The sequence below is a fragment of the Paramisgurnus dabryanus genome, chromosome 6 (assembly GCF_030506205.2).
Source record: "Paramisgurnus dabryanus chromosome 6, PD_genome_1.1, whole genome shotgun sequence".
NCBI lineage: Eukaryota > Metazoa > Chordata > Actinopteri > Cypriniformes > Cobitidae > Paramisgurnus > Paramisgurnus dabryanus.
The window spans coordinates 22598412-22621174 of NC_133342.1; the positions used below are offsets into that span (position 1 = coordinate 22598412).

Sequence of the window (22763 nt, forward strand, 5' to 3'; positions counted from 1 at the left end):
AGGCTTGCATAAATATATCAAAACTTTGTGCTCTTTGAAAGTGAGGCATGATTTCAGTTGTTGATACAAGGCTTTAGAAGTCAATAATGAGCATGTTTAAAGGAATATTCCATTTTCTTGAAAGAAAAATCCAGATAATTTACTCACCACCATGTCATCCAAAATGTTGATGTCTTTCTTTGTTCAGTCGAGAAGAAATTATGTTTTTTGAGGAAAACATTGCAGGATTTTTCTCATTTTAATAGACTTTAATAGAGCCCAACAATTAACACTAAACTCAACACGTAACAGTTTTTTTCAACGAAGTTGAATGGGAGACATAAGGGTCTTATCTAGCAAAACGATTGTCATTTTTGACAATAAAAATAACAAATATACATTTTTAAAGCACAACTTCTCGTTTAAATCCGATCCAGCGCGACCTAACGAAAAATGCGTAGTGACGTAGGGAGGTCACGTGTTACATATATAAAACGCACATTTGCGGACCATTGTAAACAATAAACTGACACAAAGACATTAATTAGTATCAGTTGACATACAACAACGTAGGAACGGTCCTCGTTCTCAACACTTGTAAACACTGGGGCGGAGTTTCGCGTTCGTCCTCTGTGACCTCTTGACATCATGACGTATTGCGTGAGGTCACGTTGGCCCATCACGACCGGATTTAAACGAGAAGTTGTGCTTTAAAAGTGTATATTTGTTATTTTTATTGACAAAAATGACAATCGTTTTACTAGATAAGACCCTTATGCCTCGTTTGGAATCGTTTATAGTCTTTTGAAACTCCGTTGAAAAAAACTGTTACGTGTTGAGTTAAGTGTTAATTGTTGGGCTCTATTAAAGTCTATTAAAATGAGAAAAATCCTGCAATGTTTTCCTCAAAAAACATAATTTCTTCTCGACTGAACAAAGAAAGACATCAACATTTTGGATGACATGGTGGTAAGTAAATTATGGATTTTTCTTTTAAGAAAATTGAATATTCCTTTAATAGAGTTTTGTAAATTTACTAAACCTTTTTATTTTGCGCGGTTGGTTGCTAATTTTTCCCAGGCAAACTTTTTACGCGACAAGTCAAGTCGTGGCCAAATAAATGGAGCTCATGTGCAAACTTGCCCAGGTTTCTTACTAATCCCTTGTTATTACGCTGTTGTAACAAATGATGAAATAACTCAAGACATGTCTGGCTGCTGTTTTTCAAAAGCAGTGTTTTCCAACATCTCAAAAAAGCAAAGCAGTGCTGAGAACGAGCTGTTTCTTGGAGATGAAAATGATGGCAATTTAATTAACTCCATCTACAGACTTGTCCGGTCTGCCCGATCAGATGTTTGTTTGCAGATGTATCAATTATAGTAACATCATATTAACATAACAGAGAGCGGGTATAAATCTTTCAGACTTGTGTTTGTATTATCTGCATTTAATGCTTTGTTTTGCAAAACAAATCAATTGAGACATTAAAGGAGCTATAATGTGATGTTTTTGTTCTGTCCCTGTTTCCAAACCAAACGCTGTTTTTCAAAACAATCTGCCAAATAATACTATTCAGATGAACAATTATTTATTAAATTTATTTATGGATCATACTTGAAACGAAATTCGATCATATGAAAGCAATTCTTTAGGTATAAATATCTATCATGAATTATAACACAAGGCACATATGCTTTATGAGACATTATTACATATTCTAATAACAGTATTCACAATTGGCATTCACATAATTGACTACTATTGTGTGTGAAAACCCAGCTAAACTCATTTGTGATTTGTTATTTTCTACATAAAATCATCCTATATAATGTAAAGATCATTGTGTAAAAATCTAACCTTGATTTCTTTATTATTGACCAAGTAAGGCCAAAAATCTAAAATTCAAACTTTGATGCTCCAAATCTCATTATTAAATTATTAGACTTAAATTTCACAGACAGGTTTCCTGAAAAGAAAAGTACAAGTTGTATAGTGAAAATGCTAATTTCAATATTGTCAATGACTATACTTCCAGGAATATTATCTATGTATTGCTATTTATATCAAGCACTTAATTATTATTCCCAATCGATCCATTTTGATTTTGATTGCTGTATCTTTAGAGAGAGAGAAAGAGAGATCAACATTGCACTCTGTTGTTTTGAAATAATGCAACTCTTTCTGCGCCAGCACAATTATTCTAGCATAACCGGTTTGGGAATATGAAGCAATTATTTCTGCCGGCTAATTATTCGTTTTCATAATAAAGGTAATTTTTCACACAGCAATTACGAGCGGAATCGAATGCTCTGAATGAGACGTCGGCCCGTGGCTTTCTTTTCTCTCCGGTCAGGTGGAGCGACAGTGTGCTTTAGCAAACGGGATTAACAGGCAGGCCCCTCTTGGGCACGTACGGCGTTGTCCTGGTAACCATTTTGATGCAGTCGATGATGGGGCACACGCTCAGGCAGAGAGTACAGCCGGTGCAGCTGTCCATGATTACAGGAAGATGGGTCTCAGGGTCAAACTTAATAGCCTGCAAAAGAAGAGAAAGGGGAGGGGAAAAGCTATTACATTAGAGCAATTATCGACTCTCCATAGGAGGATTTCCCCACTCCTGGGAGAGCTTTTCACGGACGGCAAAAAACCAACAACAATGACAACGGCTAACACAACAGTGTCGTTCTTTAAGGTAAATAGCTGGCCTTCATCAATGCTTATACCAAACCTTATTCATTTCAGACTCTGGACCTGTTTTGAAAGCGTAAGATGGGTGGTGAACTTCATTATAAAGTGACCAAAAAACAACATTTAATCTGAAAACAAACCTAATTGCCGTTTCATCTATTTAACTGATTACGGTTCATATAATGGTCATGTTGTCACCTGGTAGCCAGAATCGTTGCAGGTCATGTAGCATTTTCCACAGTTGATACACATCTCTGGATCAATGAGGGCCTGCACTTGTTCCAGGTTGTCCAGCTCTTGGTACGCACCAATATGCTTCAGCGCCCTGGCAATCACATCCTTAAGGAAAGGATAGGAATGGATTAAACAGTGAGTCGTGTTGTCTGAAAGAAACGGTGACGGTTTGAAAGGTGGCGCTTTGTTCTTAAGTTAACTTAATTAAATCAGCGAAAGCAGATCGGTTTTGATGTCTGACTGGTAGTTTGTGAACTCCATTTCCTCCTCAAGACCCCTCATAGCATAATCACCCCAAAGGAATAAAGCTTTTAATGTTATAAGCAGGAACACTCCATGTGCTTTACTGATAAAACAAGTCTGTTGAAGTTTAACATAAGCCCTTGTGTATGTTTTTGTAATCCTAAATATTATATATTGCGAAAACAGATATATGGGTCAGTGACAAAAACGATTCGGCAAGAAGAGAAATTCAAAAATCTTTTGTTAAAAACTTGTTTTAAGAGGACACATCAGGTTTATTATATTGCACATAGTGTATAAACCATTTTGCAAGATGTAAACAACACAGGTCCAAAAACAATTTGTTTCAGTTTTTAACTATTTATGTCACATATATCTTAAAGACGTTTGTTTAACTTTTTGATTCAGTTCTCTATGTTCTGCTGGTTGTATTTAGTCCAACGTTTATGTAGTGTTAAAAAACTGAAACAGGAAGTGGTTCTGGTCCAGTGTTGTTTACATCTTGCAAAATGGTCTATTTGGGTGATTCTCACGAAACCATTGAAACACCACGGCACTAATGATTTTAGCTATAAAATGTGTAATATAGTAACATTAAAAAGCATCAGAATTAACACAATACTGTGTTCTACCTTGCACAATGTGTGATTTCAACATAAGAATTTATCATTTGTCAATTTTATCTCATTTTCTGCTGAAATTCTCATTACCGCAATGTGTCCGGCTGTGTTTGAACATGCGTTATGTTGTAATTTAATCAAATTAACACAAAAATATTTAGAAAAAAAATAAATGGATGTTTTGCTAGACTTTTTTGCTACTTTAGATGACAGAATTTTTTTTTACTGAATATTCATGTATAATAATAATAAAGAAAAATTAGGAAAATGATGTGTCCATGCCTGATGTTCTCATCCTCCGCAACACTTTTTGAGAACAGTTTAAGCACACATACAGAATTTTAATAAAGTTTGATTTTGAGTGACCAAGCACATGGACCAGTTACCTCAAGATGGCTACCAGGTAAGATCATTTTTTTACAGTTAATTTGAAATATTGTCTTGTCAGAATGCTTACACGACATTTTGATTATCATTACCGCAACAGATGCTTATTAAATGTTAATTTAATTAATAGAAGCATAATACTTTGATTTTAAATGCATGTGCAGATTCTCCAAATTATGTTCTTTCAGGTTTGTCATGTCATTTTGAAAATATGTCAGTGTTGATGTTTTCTGACTGTTGCGGTAATGAGATTTTTTAGGACTAATTTTTCAAATTATGTTACAAAAAGTGTTAAATGATAAGTAAAAGTGTTTAAATTAATGTTCCCATTTACTCCAGACTTTGTTTTTTAATGTCTGGTGGGAAAAAAAGTAAATTTAAGCAATTTTTACATTTTCATGCTTGACATTTTTAAAACCAAGTTTTCGTGAGAATCACCCATTTATGTTAATTCTATGCAATAAAAAATTATATTTGCACCAGTTTTATGAAATTTAAGACTAAATGGACCTGAAAATGTCACATGGTGTAACCGCCAATGGCGCAAAAGAATGAGAAATATTAAATATTTTATCCACCTTGATGGCATGTAAGCGTAATCATCAATATTATTTATTAGTTATTTCTAAATGTAAATTTGAATGCATTGTTGTAACATTTGTTCTGAAATATGCTGAAAACTACGGAGCCCCTTAGGTGACATTGTAGTAAAAAAATCTAAAGTTTAGTTTCATGTGCGAAACCATTTTTTTTTAAAGTTTAGTTTTGTGTTCTCCCGTGAAACTTTCGCGCACGCGCACGTAAAACTATCGCGTGCGCATGTGAAAGCGATACTTTCACGTGCGCATGCGCAAGTTTCATGTGAGCATGCGATAGTTTCACGTGCGCACGCAAAACTAAACTCAATAGTTTCATGTGTGCACGCGATAGTTTCACGTGCGCACCCAATAGAGAAAGTTTCACTTTATTTAATTTTTGCTCCATGTCACCTTAGGGGCTCGGTAAAAAAACAGCTCTGTTTTCTAAATAATCTTTGATAAATGGTGTAAAGATGTATGTAAAAAAATCATATTACACTAAACTAAATTATTATATTTTATTCCACATTTTTTATGAATATATTTTTATTTAAAAAAAATTATAGTTACACCAATTGACACAGACCGGTTACACCACACTGACATTTTTGCAGTTATCCCTCAAATATTCTTTCAAAATAAAACCAGAAAATTTAGACTTCAAAAAAGAAAATGTATACAAGTAATCTGCAAATTTATTTTGAAATGTTAACCCTTTTACATTTTATTGAACCATATGGACACAAAATAATTAACATCACATCATTGACCCAAATAGGAGTTAAACGGTGAGGTGATAGTACAGCTATAGTCTTACCTGCACACTAGGAATGGGTTTTTTGGGGATGTTAACTCTAACAGGATTAGCAGCCGTGGACACATCATTGTCTTGGATGTTGTTCTTCTTGCACGTTGCTATGGCTTGAGTCTTCTTCTCTAAATATGGCCCAAAGTTTGGCAAGCACTTTGGAGAAAAGGAATACAGGTGAACATGCTTTTGGTTTGTGTATATATTTAATATGTGCATTTAAAAGAAGCCATGTTGGGTAAGATTATTAATAAAAATATATATATTTTGTAATAACAAAGTACATAAAATGTCTTTCAGTATTCAGTATTATTCACATTTGCATTGGTATAAAAATGTATGTAAAAATCACAGAATATCTTAGTACTGTGCCCCTTTTGCTTTTATGACATCATACACTTTAAAATAACTTTCCAACAAAGGTTATTAGAAAATGATACCAATGCAAGATAAAGGTAAAGTATTGTTTTAACACGAATGAAAATGTGATAAAACATTCGCCCAACATCCATTTAAAACAAAAGTGGTTGCAGTTCTATCCGTGCCTCCGAGTCTCCTGCACACGCGTGACCCTCCAGAGCAGCGAGGCTAAAGAGACAATTCATATTCACAGTCACACCTCCATACCGACGCACTGAGCCTGAGAGCTGGTCATAAAACAGCCTTGAGCCTTCGCTCTCCAAAGACCATTCAACAGGAAATGCCGGCTAAGGCTGACGAGAAATCAAGTTTGCCACAAAATTAGCCATCCTGTTAATGGAGCCATAAAGAGAATCTGCGATGAACTGTTAGGAAATCGTATAATACAACCGGTAATTGCAAGGATTAGCTGGTCAAACTAATGGTTTGACACTAAAATGGTAATAAACGATAATTTGAAGGAAATTGACTGATGGCCACCTCTTACAATAACTATTATTTTCAGTTTTATAAATGTTCTTTCATATATTAGTCCTTTTTCAAGAGCAATTAGCATATTTGTCATCCAATGAAACACTAAACTTTCTACATTTTTCTTTGTTATCGCTCAGTCCTTGTCTAAGTATTTCACCGACGCCCCATTCCAAACGCAACAAGTATTCTTCACGACGCCTGCTGCGAATCCATTCGCCCCAACGAGAAGACATTTAAATTAGTTTAGTGCTTTCCGAGTCACACAATCTCCTCAAAGCTGTCATCCAAAACCCTTCATTTCCACCAAGGCCAGATAGAAGTGACTCTACTGCAAAGCAAAAAAAATCAAGGACTTGGTTATTAGCAGTCCATGTCAAACTTCACACTCGTTCCTTCTTTTTTGGAAAAAAAGTGTCACCCACAGAGACACACACACCGAGAGAGAGAGAGAGAAAGAGTAGCAGCAGCCTTTGCTAAGCCAGGACCTATCAGAGGAATCAGACAAACAAATCTATGGTGGCGGTGTTGACTGCTGGACTAATGGCTAGCTTAGGGGGGGCGCATCCTCCATGTATTTATTTCCCTGTAGAGCTAACACTGGTGGCCCTGTTCTAATCCTGCATAAAAGCATTACTCTCCCAGGCACAGGCTGACAGTCTAATGAATCAAGCGTTCCAGCCCTGCAGCAGACAGGCTGTGGAAGCCATCGGGAGCTGGCGTGATAAACACGCACACACACATTCTCATACACATGAAAACACACAGGCTAGACAGAGATATGTCATTAACAGCGCATCAGTCAATATAAATTGAGACAAGACTAGCTGGCTTGTGAAAGCATTGCTGAAACCTTGATTACACAGCAACTTTCAATGATGATACTTTCTAACACGGTGACATGTTGCTATTCTATTGTGTATACTGTATATAATCAGTCAATTAACAGATTTATTTAGGATTATTTGAATTTCTCATAGTAAATGTATTAAAACTTTTCTTTCCAATAATAAATAATATACTTGTGTAATTAATCATTATTTTGTATAGAGTATTTCACCATCACTAATCTCTGTCAATTGAGTATTTGGTTCCTTGCCACTGTCATTCCAGTGGCTTGCTTACTAAGAGACTGCTGACATCAGCTTAGCTAAGGGCTTTATCTGTTATCATCGCTTTTATTAGAATGACCAAAGCCAAGTACAATCTTAAAGACTTTGTTTTATTCCACTATGTAATGCTATGGTATATTTTATCATATTCTCTATGCATGTTATACTCCTGTTCTTATGTAATGTTTTCTTTTTTTAAAGAGTAATTATGGTTCGATTCATGATTTTACATTTCGTTTGGTGTGTAAGTGTGTATTAGTACATGTTAACGATATGCAAAATGTACATACCGCAAAGTAAACAATGACGCGAGTTATCGTCTCCAACGTAAATCTCTTTTCTTGGACTACAACAAACACACGGATTGTAAGCAACAGTTTACTTCCTGGGATTAGTGATGTAGACAAGACCGACATTATCATAATTCCTCCCGCTTCAGACTCTATACTATAAGTTTACTCCTGTTGGCATTGCATTGTGAGTGAATCTTTTAACTCTTTCACCACCAGCGTTTTTAAAAAAAAGTTGCCAGCCAGCGCCAGCGTTTTTCATGATTTTCACCAAAGTTTAATGCCTTCCAGAAAATGTTCTTCTTTAAATATATAAACATACAATATACCAAATGAAAGAACTCACCCTGATGTCATCCAAAATATTTATGTATTTCTTTGTTCAGTCGAGAAGAAATTACGTTTTTTGAGGAAAACATTCCAGGATTTTTCTCCATATAGTCGAGTTTACAGATTCAATGTAATATAAAATTGCAGTTTAATGGGCTTTAAACGATCCAAATCTAGTCAAACGATCGTCATTTTCACTTCTTGTGTTACACTAGCTATGTGATGCACCAGCATTACCTTAAATATTACGTAATCACATTGAAAGGTCACGCATGACGTATGCAAAACTACCGTTGTTTACAAGTGTGAAGAATGAAGACCATTCCTATGTTGTTGTGTGTGGAATGATACTTATATGTAAGGTCACAGTGGCACGTCACACAGCTAGTGCAAGACAAGAAATTGTGGTTTGAAAGTACTTTTTTACAAAAATGACAATCGTTTTGCTAGATAAGATCCTTATGCCTCGGCTGGGATCATTTAGAGCCCTTTGAAGCTGCATTGAAACTGCAATTTTAAACTACACTGAAACTGTGAACTGTTGAGGTCCACTAAAGTCCATTATATGGAGAAAAATCCTGGAATGTTTTTCTCACAAAACTTAATTTCTTCTCGACTGAACAATGAAAGAAAGACATCAACATTGGATGACATGGGGGAAAGTAAATTATCAGCATATTTTTTATGAAAGTGGATTATTCTTTTAATAAGTATACCATTGTCTGTGGTTTCTTTATTTTCTTGTACAGCTGTTTTATATTCATGCAACAGCGTTTTGACTTCTCTCCAATCTTATCAGAACAAAAACACATTGTCCATTTACAATACAAATCTGTATTTTTACCTGAGGTGATGGGTAAGGAAGACATTATTTTGCTTTTCAGTATTAATGCTGTATTGAAGATATTAGAAAGAGAAAAGACTTTGAAAGATTATGTGAACTGGACATTCACACATAGGATCATGCTATTTCCAGGTTCACAAGCCACTTCCAGTCACAAAATAGCACTTACAACATGAGTGCCACTGTCCAACTCTTACAAAGTGAAAAAAGTCTTTATTACTTCATCACTTCAGGTACAAACACAAATATCAAAATAAAACTGTTGCATTGCTTACAGAGTAAATGGGCAGACGGATTGTTTCAACATTTTGGTTACACTGCAAGCCACATTGCAACATGCAAATACTGTACACATGTTTGTTGAACATGTGTTCTGTCTAATATTTAAATGGCATTGGGTAAAAAACAACACAGCATTGCGTTGAGACAACACAGCATTGCATTGAGACAACCCATCATTGCGTTGAGACAACCCAGCATTGCATTGAGACAACCCATCATTGCGTTGAGACAACCCATCATATGTTTTGAAACAGCCCAGCATTGCATTTAAACAACCCAGCATTGCACTGAAACAACCCAGCATTGCACTAAACAACTCAGCATTGCAGTGAAACAACCCAGCATTGCACTGAAACAACCCAGCATTGAATTGAGACAGCCCAGCATTGAGTTGAAACAACACAGCATTGTGTTTAAACAAACCCAGCATTGAATTGAGACAACCCAGCATAGGTTTATTTATAACCAAACATGTGTTCTGTCCAATATTTAAATGGCATTGGGTTAAAAACAACCCATCATTGCGTTGAGACAACCCAGCATTGCGTGGAGACAACCCAGCATTGTGTTGAGACAACCGATCATAGGTTTTGAAACAGCCCAGCATTGCACTGAGACAACCCAGCATTGCTTTGAAACAACCCAGCATTGTTTTGAAACAACCCGGCATTGCGTTGAAGCAACCCGGCATTGCGTTGAAACAACCCAGCATTGCTTTGAAACAACCCAGCATTGTTTTGAAAAAACCCGGCATTGCGTTGAAGCAACCCGGCATTGCGTTGAAGCAACCCGGCATTGCGTTGAGACAACCCGGCATTGCGTTGAGACAACCCGGCATTGCGTTGAGACAACCCGGCATTGCGTTGAGACAACCCGGCATTGCGTTGAGACAACCCGGCATTGCGTTGAGACAACCCGGCATTGCGTTGAAACAACCCGGCATTGCGTTGAAACAACCCGGCATTGCGTTGAAACAACCCGGCATTGCGTTGAAACAACCCGGCATTGCGTTGAAACAACCCGGCATTGCATTGAGACAACCCATCATAGGTTTTGAAACAGCCCAGCAATGCACTGAGACAACCCAGCATTGCGTTGAGACAACCCAGCATTGCATTGAAACAACCCAGCATTGCGTTGAAACAACCCAGCATTGCGTTGAAACAACCCGGCATTGCGTTGAGACAACCCGGCATTGCGTTGAGACAACCCGGCATTGCGTTGAGACAACCCGGCATTGCGTTGAGACAACCCGGCATTGCGTTGAGACAACCCGGCATTGCGTTGAGACAACCCGGCATTGCGTTGAGACAACCCGGCATTGCGTTGAGACAACCCGGCATTGCGTTGAGACAACCCGGCATTGCGTTGAAACAACCCGGCATTGCGTTGAGACAACCCGGCATTGCGTTGAAACAACCCGGCATTGCGTTGAAACAACCCGGCATTGCGTTGAAACAACCCGGCATTGCATTGAGACAACCCATCATAGGTTTTGAAACAGCCCAGCAATGCACTGAGACAACCCAGCATTGCGTTGAGACAACCCAGCATTGCATTGAAACAACCCAGCATTGCGTTGAAACAACCCAGCATTGCGTTGAAACAACCCAACATTGCGTTGAAACAACCCAGCATTGCGTTTAAACAACCCAGCATTGCGTTGAGACAACCCAACATTGCGTTGAGACAACCAAGCATAGGTTTATTTATAATCCAACATGTGTTCTGTCCAATATTTACCTAGCATTGGGTTATAAACAACCAGCATTGCATTGAAATAACCCAGCATAGGTTTATTTATAACCCAACATATGTTTTGTCCAATATTTACCCAGCAATGGGTTAAAAACAACCCAGCAGAATTAAGAGTGTATTTCAGTCCTTGGAGTGTTTTATATTTGCATGTGCTAATGTTTCACTTTTGTATGTTCGGTTGTTTTGTAAGTGTGCATGCAAGTAAAGTCTTATATATATTTCCTCGTATCTATAGACATCATCTGTGTCATGCTGTTAAACAAACAATAAAACAAACAACCACATGCTGTAGAGAGTCTATGGCACAAACACAGTGTTTGCAAAGGACTTCCAAGTTTAGTGGATTCATGTTTGCATTTTGTTTTAACAATACATTTATTTTTGTGGTAATCGCAAAAGCTATAGACATCCATTATGCATTTTAAATCTGCGAGTTTGCTTAAAGCACCAAAGTCAATTTAAGTCCTTTTTTTGCCAAAATCTGCTGTTCCAAAATCACTTTCAGAAGGCCGCCTACAACAGGACCAACACCTGTTCTACTACAAGCCTCACAGGTGCTGTGAAACAGTCGCAGGACCAAAACCCCCCGAAAAAGCCTTACTGGCTTACAATACCCTATCAAATCTCACCAGAACCACATACAAAGCAACTGACCACCATTTTGCCTACAGCAGTCTTGTAAGTGCCGAGTACTTAAATGGCAACCAGCGGAAATCCCAGATGCCCATTAGAACTTCATGTCTTCCAGAGACACAAACTGCAGTCTGTCTGACTCTCAGCAGCCCCATTCAGCCCTATTAGTTAAGCTTTCTCTCTTTCGGTCTCTATCTTCTGTTTAGCACCGAGCCACTGCGTATCTGCTTTATGCTAATTTGCTCTAAGATCATTCAAAGGATTCAAAGAAGAGTCTACAAAGCAGTACTTCTAACAATGGAAAAGAAAAATTTAACGATGGGAGTTTTCACAAAGAAATTCCGAGAGAAAGAAAATGACATTTGATTTGGGCTTCTGCTAAACAGACAGGTTGAATACTTGTGTATAAAAGCGAGAGCGTTAAATAACAGATATACAAATGTGTTGGTGGAATAGGAATTTCTTTTTCTTTCTTTCAATTGAGAGAGGAAGCAGTTTTTTTCCCAGGTCCACTCCACGAGGAGTGCTGTTTTAATGAGTGGAGCTACACGCACTGCCAAATCTCATGTCCCGGGCAACCAGAAAGCCTCTGCTAATTAGATGCAGAGCTTTCCAAAACACAGGGCTTGTCAATTCTCCCATCTCCCCTCTGGATTGTAAATCAAGAGTGCAGTGGAGGAAGGAGCACACATTATGTCAGTGTGGGCTGAGTGATTTAAATTATACCAGAATAAGAATGAAAGCCCGGCCTCGTATGTTGTGTAGCATCATGTCGATTGACAAGGGATTCGACGAGAAACGCGCTCATCTTTGTCTTTGCCTTGTAGTGTCTGATAATCACACTATAAATGAATAGTTCTCCCAAAAATTAAAAATCGGTTGCACATTTGCGTCGCTTTCCTGCTTGCTTGGAATACAAAAGAAACTTTTTAATGATTCATTCTTTACAAGAAGCTTTTTTTCATGTTTTCCATGCAGTAGAGCATTGCGCTAGCAGCATGCACGGTCAAAGGTTCGATTTCCAGGGAACACCGATAGCTTGAATGGACTGCAAGTCGCTTTGGAGAAACATGTCTGCCTTATGTGTAAATGCTATGTTTATTTATCTATTCTTAATGCAGTTTCAGCATCTATGGGTTTATTTATGACGAGAACTGACACAGGGAGTACATGCAAACTCCACACAGAAAGGCCACCTGACCAAGCCAGGGCTCGAATGTACTTCATTTAAAGTAAATAATGACAGATTACTTATTTTTGAGAATTTTATCTGCTAAACAGACTTCACTTGACATCCTAAGGAACCGACTGAGACATTGTGGGATAGCTGGTACAAAATGACATTAAATGAAACTTATTGTTATATGAATCTGAGTGAAAGTGAGAAAACTGTCAGTTTGAAGTGTCATGGACCTTGACATCAGATGATTTTATTACCTGTGAAAAGTCTGCAGTGCTAACAGAACATTATATATAAAGAAATTTGTATGCTTTTCACACAAATACATAAATACAAAGCTACTACAAAAGCTAATTTTAATGTCTAAAATCTGGCTTTAAAGTTTGACATTATTACTTGAGTAAAGTTTAGCAAAACTTGGCTTTTCTGTTCCCTACCGCATTTTCAATTTACAGGTTTCCTCTTAAACAATGCTACTAAATAATACTGAATAAAACAACAAAACATTAATCCCTCGAGCTCATGTTAATATAAGGAGCTCAGCGCTGGTATCATGGTGGGCATTGATCTCTGCACTTTAATTGGCTCCAGGCAGTGAATTTGCTCTTGTTTTGCAGAGAAATACTGTAGTAGCCAAGACCACACATCTCTCTTTGTGCCTCCTCTCATCAGGGTGCAAAGATAAAGGAAACCTTTTCTCAATGTCCTAACTTCATCTCTGAACAGCAGCAAACAGTCAGATAGCAGTATGGGTGTGTATGCATGTGTGTGTGCTGGGACTTATACAGTGCACAATTTTGGTCACATGATCACAGATTTAGAAAGGGCCAATCATTTACAGTACAACTTCTTGTCACTGAGCAAAGCACACGATAATGACATTATGCTAAAAACTGCACGTCAAAGCATGCAAATATTCTACATTGCAGGTACTAAATATATATGCAATACATTTTCAGCACTAAATATACAGTTGTACTAAACATATTAAGGTCTAAAATACATACTACACATTGAAAATAACCAGTTAAATATAATTGAAAATTAGCCATGATTTATGAAATCAAGCATTGCTTGCATATAGTAGCTGTGGGGTGTCAGATGCTTTGAAACAAGCTGTGCTTCCAAATGTATTGAATATTATAATAAATACTTTTACAAAATGTTGAAAATTGTTCAAGTTCAGCCTTTTGCTTTATATGAGTTTACACCCAACACATTTCTCATAAGAAGTCTTTTCTATGGCTCTGTGTTATAGATACTTTTGCCTACAGCTTCCTACAGCTAACAGTAGACCTATAATAATCTATCTCAGTTCTCCTCTAGCACTCCTATGCCATATTAAATTATATAGTACTGTGCAAAAGTCTTAGGCCGCCATCACCACCAGACTTTTTGTTTTAGAAGTTTTAATGTTCATCCATATTAATTTTTCAATCTATTTTATTAAGATACAAACAGGAAATACAGGAAATATGTAAAAAAAAAATTAAAAACTTTTTTTTAAGGACGAAATGTCTTTTCGGTCATCCGTCAACATCTTTGTTTACCTCTCTCGGCACTAATCACATCTTGAGCGTTTTTGAACAGAATGAATTTCTTTAAAATTAGGATTTTATTTTATTTAGGTTTAAGAGATCCTGCAGTTTTCTGCAATTGCTCAAGTGGAAGGGGAGTTTACCCTAAAAACATGACACTTCAGTTTACATTTTTATACGATTTTTACTACTATATACATATTTCCTTTATTTTCCAAGTTTAAATGTGATCCACGGCCGTTTTGCGCATCGTCACTCATCCAATTCGTCTTCTGTGAGCTTATTTTTTAGTTGCCAGCCAATGCCAGCATTTTTTAGGATTTTCACAAAACTTTAATGCCTTCCAGAAAATTTTATTCTTTAAATATATAAACTATCAAATGAAAGAACATTTTAGATTTGTTATCTTTATATAACTGCTAACATATGTAGGTTTCTTAAAAAAAATAAAAAAATTTGTTAAGAGATCAGATTTAGAATGATGATCAAAACATACATTAAGTTTTTACTGCATTTGGATCCCTACATGGGTTAGTGTTTTAAAGGTGGGTAAGAGCCACCTAGTGTATATTCACGGAAATATGGATTGCCGTAAAACTCGTCTTTGGCAGGATGTTTTCTCTTTAACTCTTTCCCTGCCATTGACGAGTTAGATCGTCAATTATGAGAAATTTTTTCCCTGACGAGTATTTCCGGCTTTCCGCTACTCTGCAACTTATGCAATCCGGAAGTAATGCATCACGTGAAAGAATAAGACATCTGTTTATGTTTTGAGGATTGCTTTCACAAAAATTTAACTCTCTAATCTTTTTGCTCAAAATTTTGTGTTTTTTAAGAAACCTACCCATATTTAAGAGGTGATTACAAGAGGTATTTTTTTTTTAATTCTGTTCGCTCATTTGATATATTGTATGTTATATTTAAAGAAGACTTAGGTAAGCCTGATGAAGGGCAGGTGCCCGAAACGTTACTTGGGTGATTAAACAAATGTATGTGTTAAAGTGTGCAGATTCTTTTTTGTTTTGTTGTATATTTAAAGGTGACATAGAATGATTGAACGGGGTATTTATCCTTGTTCTGTGATGTGACATGTAGACAAATTTTTTTTTGTTTGTGTCTGTAATGCCTCAGAAGCTTCCTAAAAACCTCTACCTCAGATAGCTCTATTAGGGTGGGGGATTTTAAACAAGTGGTTTTGCACCTATTTGGCTCCCCCTACTGGCTTAACTTGCAATCTCATTACTGATTGGTTGACTATGCTGCCACTCAAAAAATGTAGCCAATTATTTTAAAGTGGAGGGGCAGTGAGATGCCTGTGATGTCATAAGCATCAGTTTTTCAGATTGGGCCGTTTTCTGGCTGACATTTCTAAAAGAGGAATTTCTATGAGACTGAGATGTTTAGCATGTCTAGCACTTTTTGTATGTTTGTGAATGTGGGTAGACTACCATTATTCAACAAAGACAAGGTAAAAATGGTTTTTCATTCTCTATCCCCTTTAAAGAAGAAAATTTTCTGGAAGGCATTAAACTTTTGTGAAAATCATGAAAAATGCTGGCGCTGGCTGGCAACTTAAAAGAAAAAACGCTTGCGGGGAAAGAGCTAATGACGTGATAATTGTCAATGGTGGGCAAAGAGTTTAAAGGACTTTGCTGAAAAATCGACTTAAATTAAGGGATTCTGCCAACAAACAAGAATTTCTGAATGGCCTGAGGGCGGGATTAAGCGGCTTTTTAGTGAAAGTATTTGATGAGCATATAATACACACAGAGAGCATTCGGATAATATTACATTAATAACATCTCATTTTTGACGGAGGTGGCATTTAGGGGCTTTTGCATCTGAGCTCTTCATAAACAGGTAAACTTACAACACAATTTCATACCAATTCGAACAAGGTGGCTATTTAGTAGAATTTGTATATACAATCTTATATGTATGTTTAGTACAATCTGCTTTCGACCCAATGGCGTTGGGTTTAGAAGTAGGGCTTTATTCTTGTTTTTTTTTAATAACATGCATTTTTGTACGATTTACTATTATACAAATTCATACAAAATCACCTCTTCATAAAAATCGGTATCTGGTGAAATAGAGTTAAAGTTTAGTTGAAAACCATAACGTTATAAATGATTTAACACTTTATTCCCCTGGGTCAAAAGGTACCTGCTACTGCAAGGGGTGAATGCAGATTTGAAATGCAAGTGGAGGGCTAGAGAAACTTAAGAAGTGTTACAGCTCACCCTACTCTCCTCTACCCCACAGTTTCAGCCATATGTCTGTTTCTGGACAGAGCTCTATAGAGACCCTGTTGGCATGTAAATTAGAAAGAGAGAGAGATTTCGCCCCTCATGTTTTTCCAAATCGTGCCGTAGTGGAGAAATAGCACTTATCAGTTCACACTGCTTCCCCTCCATCACTTTTTACTGAAGCACAAAGCTGTTTATGGAGAGAGAAACATTTGCATATGTTTGTATGTTTTCATATCTGCAGTGCGTGAATGCGGTGTAGTGGTGGGGAAAATATCTCTTTGTCTAACTGTGAATTTTCAATGGGGGCTGAGTTTGTCTGCGACATGCGAGACCAACAAACATAATCACAATTCAAATAATTTTGTGATAAGTATATGGTAATTCTAGCCAAACAACACAACAGCTTAAATTGTCTAACATTTAAGCACCCTTACATTTATGACGCACTGTCTGTGTGTAATGTAATTCACAACTGAAGCAAAACAAAAAAATTAAAAACCCTACCTTATTTGATATTGATCTGGCAAGCATTGCTTAGATTTAGATCTCTGTGCTATCAAATACATCTACTTTACCTCTGCACAGTCTAGCTGAGGGCCACCATTGGTCAAATAGTCACGGGGTCACCGAGTGGTCTCGTGCAGCCTGGAGCTTTTTCGTGCCAATCGAGAAAATGACTCTACGACTGTTAGCATGATCCTTGGGGCTATGTTACTAACATTCACAACCTTATACATTCTTCATGCCTTAAAGAAGTATTATCTCCAGCATCACGCTTAGTTTGCCTGCTTAATTGCAACACAAATCACTAAAGGTTAACCAGAAAAACACCACAGTGCTTCATTTTCCGAGACTAGCCTTAGGCATCAATCCACAGAGAAGCTCACCTTTCCAACAAGCTCCTCCACACGGGGGACAGGTTTGCCCTTCTGGTGGCATACGGTGGGAGGAGATTGGCCATCCCAATCGCACAGCTCTTCTATGCTCTTCAGATACAGCAACGCCTTTAGGCCTAAACAGTAGTCTTCAATCACCGTGAAGTCCTGGTTCTGTACAGCGCTGCAAACCTGTTAAATATGCACAGATATATAAACAGACTGGCATGCCAACAGTGACTAAAACCCACTTTCACACAACTTGTTTATCCTAGAAAATTGACATGAATTTTGTTTTCTCTGTGAATGCAAACATGTCCCGGAATTGATCCCAGGATCGATAGCGGAATAATGATCTGGTAACATAGCCTGGGATCAATCCTGGAATGCACCCTGTGTAAAAAAAAGCAGAAACAATGGCATAAGGCTTGTGTCGTTGTGATGAAGCATGTGTCGTCACAATGACGTAGTAACTGTTTGACGGGGAGTTTTAAATGCAAATCAATGTTCATGACAGAAAACTGGAAAGCAGCAGAGCAGTGTTGGGGGTAACGCATTACAAGTAACGTGCATTACGTAATAATATTACTTTTCTGAAGTAACGAGTAAAGTAATGCATCACTTTTTAAATGTAGTGACATTATGCACTCTATGCGTACACATGCCTGTGTGGGAACAGTTTGAGTCAGAAACTGAGAGGGCAGGGCAGGCCAAAGCTCAAAATTGTTGTTATGAAATATGCAATTTCTGAATGCAGAACTTCAGTCATAAAAAACACCTGCCAGGCCTGAAAGAGATCAAGCCTCGGCCAAGAAAAAGTAACGCAAAAGTAACTAAAAAGTAACGCAAGCATTACTTTCCATGAAAAGTAACTAAGTAATGCAATTAGTTACTATTTTGGGAGTAACTTAATATTGTAATGCATTACTTTTAACTTTCCCCAACACTGCAGCAGAGACCAGGATCTCCACACAATCCATGCTAAAACTGAGATTGTTTGCTACCTTAATGCACTCTAAAAATGCTGGGTTATTTTCAACCCAGTGTTGGGTCAAAAATAAAAAAATTAAATGTTAATCAAAAAAAAATCTAAGTTTATCCATTTTTGACCCAATGCTGGGTTGAAAATAAGCCATTCTTTTTTAAATTGTGTTGTTTTATGAACGAATCAGAAAATAGTGTGTTTTTTTAAGGAAATGACATATCATAAGCACATTTATAATGGTATATAATAAATTCAACCAAGTGCACAATTAAAATTACATTACAGGTCATCATATTTCATTGCAGGATTTTTACAGGATGTGTGTGAACGCACATACAGACTCCAGAAAATTACTGCCAGTGTGAATGAACCAAAATCAAACCATCTTGGGACAAATGTCAGGACACATTATCTGTGTATTTTCCGGAATCTGTGTCTGAAAAAGGCTTTTAGTGAAAGACCCATGATTAAAGCATCCAGATCAACTTTGTGTTTTTAAAGATACAGGTTTTATTTTCAGTTATTAACCTTTAAATTCAGTATAAATAATGAATAATGAATGGTACAATTGTGAGAAAATAATGAGAGAAATTATTTTTGGGTGAACGGTTTCCTTAAAGTGTAAACAGAAGGATTTTTTTCTTTCACATTACAGTGTTTCAATGATGATACTGAGAAACAATGCATCAATCTTGTATTTTAATACAGTTATACACTGGTGCCACAAAATGTTCTTCACAGCGATGCCAATGAAAAATAACATTTTTGGTTTCCCAAAGAACTATTTCATTATAACAGTTACTTTTTGGTGAAACAAAAAGGTTCTTCGGATGACAAAGGTTCTTTATGGAACCATACACAGGGTTCCCACACCTTAGTTAACTTCAAATTCAAGGACCTTTCAAGGACTTTCAAGGTCCAATACCCTCAAATTCAAGGACTAAATGTGGGGACACATTTCAAGTGAGAGCAAGGTTACATTGTGTTACCTTTCAAGATACAATGTTACAATTCCCTTTTGAGGGAACTCGGACTGCGGTGAAACTTTAGGGATGCCTCCAGGGGTAAGTGCGTCTGAATGTGTATTTCAAATTCAGCCAATGGTGAGGCTTAACGACAAAGACAGGGTGACGCGGGAACCAGGGAAGTTTATTGCTATTTGAAATATTGCCAAAGACGATGTTACAGGGACGCAGAAGTATGGCTTGGGAGACGCAGCGTCTCGTTCCCAACCCGAAGACGTAACCTGAAAAGTCTAGAATTTTTATGATATTATCCTACACTACACAGGGAATAATATGGATTTTTTCAGAAAACTTCTTGCATAAAATAGATTCAAGCACTGTCAATTACCTGTATCTATGTATGTAGATTTTCAAAAACTTCCCAGGGCCTTTCACAAACTTTGAAGGATTTCAAGGACCAGTGGGAACCCTGCATATAGCCAAAAATGGTTCTTCTATGGCATTATTTATCACCTTTATTTTAAAAGTGTGATTTTAACTGGTTTTAAGTATAATTAAATATTTTTATTAAAATACATTTGTCCTTGTTAAATATTTTTACAGGGCAATACCTGGCTGGCATCTAATGGCGCTTTTCCATTGCATAGTACCCCACGGTTTAGTTTAGTTTGGGTCGGGTCAGCTCACCTCACTTTGGCGTGGTTAGCTTTTCCATCGAGTTTAGTATCACTTCGGAGTGGGAGGGATTAAAGGCGTGTCGTTATATTTACGCTGCCTACTGCTGTGACATCATACACGTGAGAGCGTTGTTGTACATTCCCATACATTCATTTATTTCTCAGTCTGCCACAAAATTAAAATTGGCCACCACAAATAGATGTTTGCACATCGCGTTTATAACTACCTATGTCTCACATGACAGTTTCTGTTCAAACACCCGACCCGTGGCGTCAGTCGACGGCGCTCCGCTGAGCCTCATTCAAGTTGCATTTAAGCATATATAATGCGGACATGCACGTCGCGAATGTGCCGCCACAAACTGCAAGTCTGGAAAAAACTGTTATGGTGTCCCAGATTCTCAACCTGCTGATGTTTTTCATCGCTAAAAGGGTGTTTGGAAACTTATAGCAGAACACAGATAACAACATGTTTGCTTGAGACAGCGCAAGCTAGCAGTAAGCTAAAGCTAATATTTACATTATAGCGATGATGTGACGATTCTCTCAGACAAATCAGTGATCTACAGTGTTTTCGCGTCACGTTTGGTATCAGCTCGGGTCGCTTGGAACCCCAACCGAGGTGGTACGAAAAATAGTATCGGGTACTACGTACTGCATCCCAGTGGAAAAGCTCCCAAAAGTAAGCTGACCCGACCCAAACTAAACTAAACCGTGGGGTACTATGCAATGGAAAAGCGCCATAAAAGCAGTAGTTCATTCTTTTATCTGACAACATATCCGACAGCTGTGATAACAACAGCAACAAAAACAACAACAGTACCCACAACAGGCACTGGACCCCACAGTGACCCCTTAGACTGGTTGTCACTTTACTAAAATATGACTGAAGACATGGGCACCGCAAACACTATACCTCAAGATCCAGATCCACTATCACCAGACATTCAATGGTTCCTGCCAGTGATCTACAGTAGTGAGTGATATAATTGTTGGCATTTTTTTATAATGTTTGTCCACCTCTACCCGGCCCCTATAGACAAAAATGGTTGTTTTTTGCTGCATTGCTTAAAAGAATGTTCCCTTCACATGAAAAATGAGCAACAATTCTTTGATCCACTCACACACTGGCAGCAAGTTTGCTGTTGCATTCAAAATAGCTTTTAATTCACCCATCCTTCAATAACGTTCAGTTTGCTACGTCTGCATCAAAATGTGACAGATTAATAAAGCAATGTGTGGCTTTTTCTACTTCCCTAATCGTGACTGGGCAGTTTAGTTTTAATAAATGCTTTCGTTGGAATGGGGACAGAGTTTCAAAACAGTCTGGTTTCAGAGAACAATGAACCCTTTTATCTCATAACATCAAGGAAAATTTGATTTCTCACGATATGACCACTTATATTAATAATGATGGAGTCTGCTTGATGATCTGAAGAAAGATTCATCTACTTCAACACACACGGACTGCTGAACCCAAAACCTGAAACATCAATACGCACTTGTTGATGTGCAATTGTTCTTCAGCATTCTTCAGTGATACATTTAACAAAAAAACAAAACAAAAATAGCCAATAGGTATGTTCATGGTTAATAAAGCAATAAGATAGCCTGTTTGTTGGTCCGTTGGGTCGATTACTTTCACACTCATAGTAACCGCTCCAGTCGGGGTGAGAATACTTCGTTCAGGTGCGAATACGAAATTATTCGGCCGAAAATAGGAAAAAAATTGATTTTCGTGTTCGGGTAAACAAGTGAAAAGGTTGAATAAATTTTACCGAACAATGAGGTCTCTGATGACATGAACAAATTAACCAGCGCAGAGTGAGAGATGCGCAAATGCAACAAACATGTTGGTAAAAGCATTTTAAAGTGTCAGAGAAAGACGCGAGAACATACAGCACCACAAGTTTCATTTATAACTTAAAATCAAGACTAAACACCATGCAGGGCATGAAAAAGACAAGGGGGTGGCGACGGGTATTTGTCTGCTGAATGCACAAGGACGGAGAGCGAGAGACTTTAGCTCTTCATCTCCTGTAGAATGACAAAGAGCATCAGCAGTATGTAATAAAAACTTCCTAGAACCAGTAAAGTCCTATAATGACAAACACGCTTGTATTAAATGAGAAATAAAATGTTTATTAACGATAAGCTTTTTGTTAGACCGCTTTTTCCTCTATTATCCTCCTGTCAAACTTGCCATCATCTCTCTTTCTTTCCTTTTGCTCGTGCTTGACCGTGCACACAGACGCGCGTCCGCTGCTCAACATACAGTGCTATATAAGCGTTGTTGCAAGTTTCTTAAGGCACAGAAATTAATAGGTTATTTGCAATAGTGCTTCAAAACGATCAATCGTGACTTATCGTTTGCATAATAATTTTTTTTGTTTACATCATATATGTTTGTTTACTGTGTATAAAAATTATGTATATATAAATACACATTTGCATGTATAATTTTAAGAAAAAAAGTTTATATTTTAAGAATTATTATAGATAATATAAATGAAGAGTTTAGTTGCAAAACGAGATAACTCAGTTTTTAACATTTTTTTCAAAACATGTTTATTATTATGTTATAATGTTATTATTTTGTTTTATGGTGCTACTT

At 37.3% G+C, this 22763-nt stretch overlaps 1 protein-coding gene across 1 annotated transcript in view; it reads right to left on the bottom strand.

Annotated features, from left to right (window-relative positions):
* Positions 1-1556: 1556 nt before the first annotated feature.
* Positions 1557-22763, bottom strand: part of dpydb (dihydropyrimidine dehydrogenase b) — a 153609-nt gene continuing 132402 nt past the window's right edge. Inside the window, exons 20-23 of the mRNA XM_065276109.2 lie at positions 17535-17714; positions 5547-5693; positions 2866-3006; positions 1557-2515 (exon numbers count right to left, since the gene is read on the bottom strand). Coding sequence (XP_065132181.1) covers positions 2351-2515; positions 2866-3006; positions 5547-5693; positions 17535-17714 — 633 coding nt within the window. The 3' untranslated portion in view covers positions 1557-2350. The remainder of the gene's footprint in view (positions 2516-2865; positions 3007-5546; positions 5694-17534; positions 17715-22763) is intronic.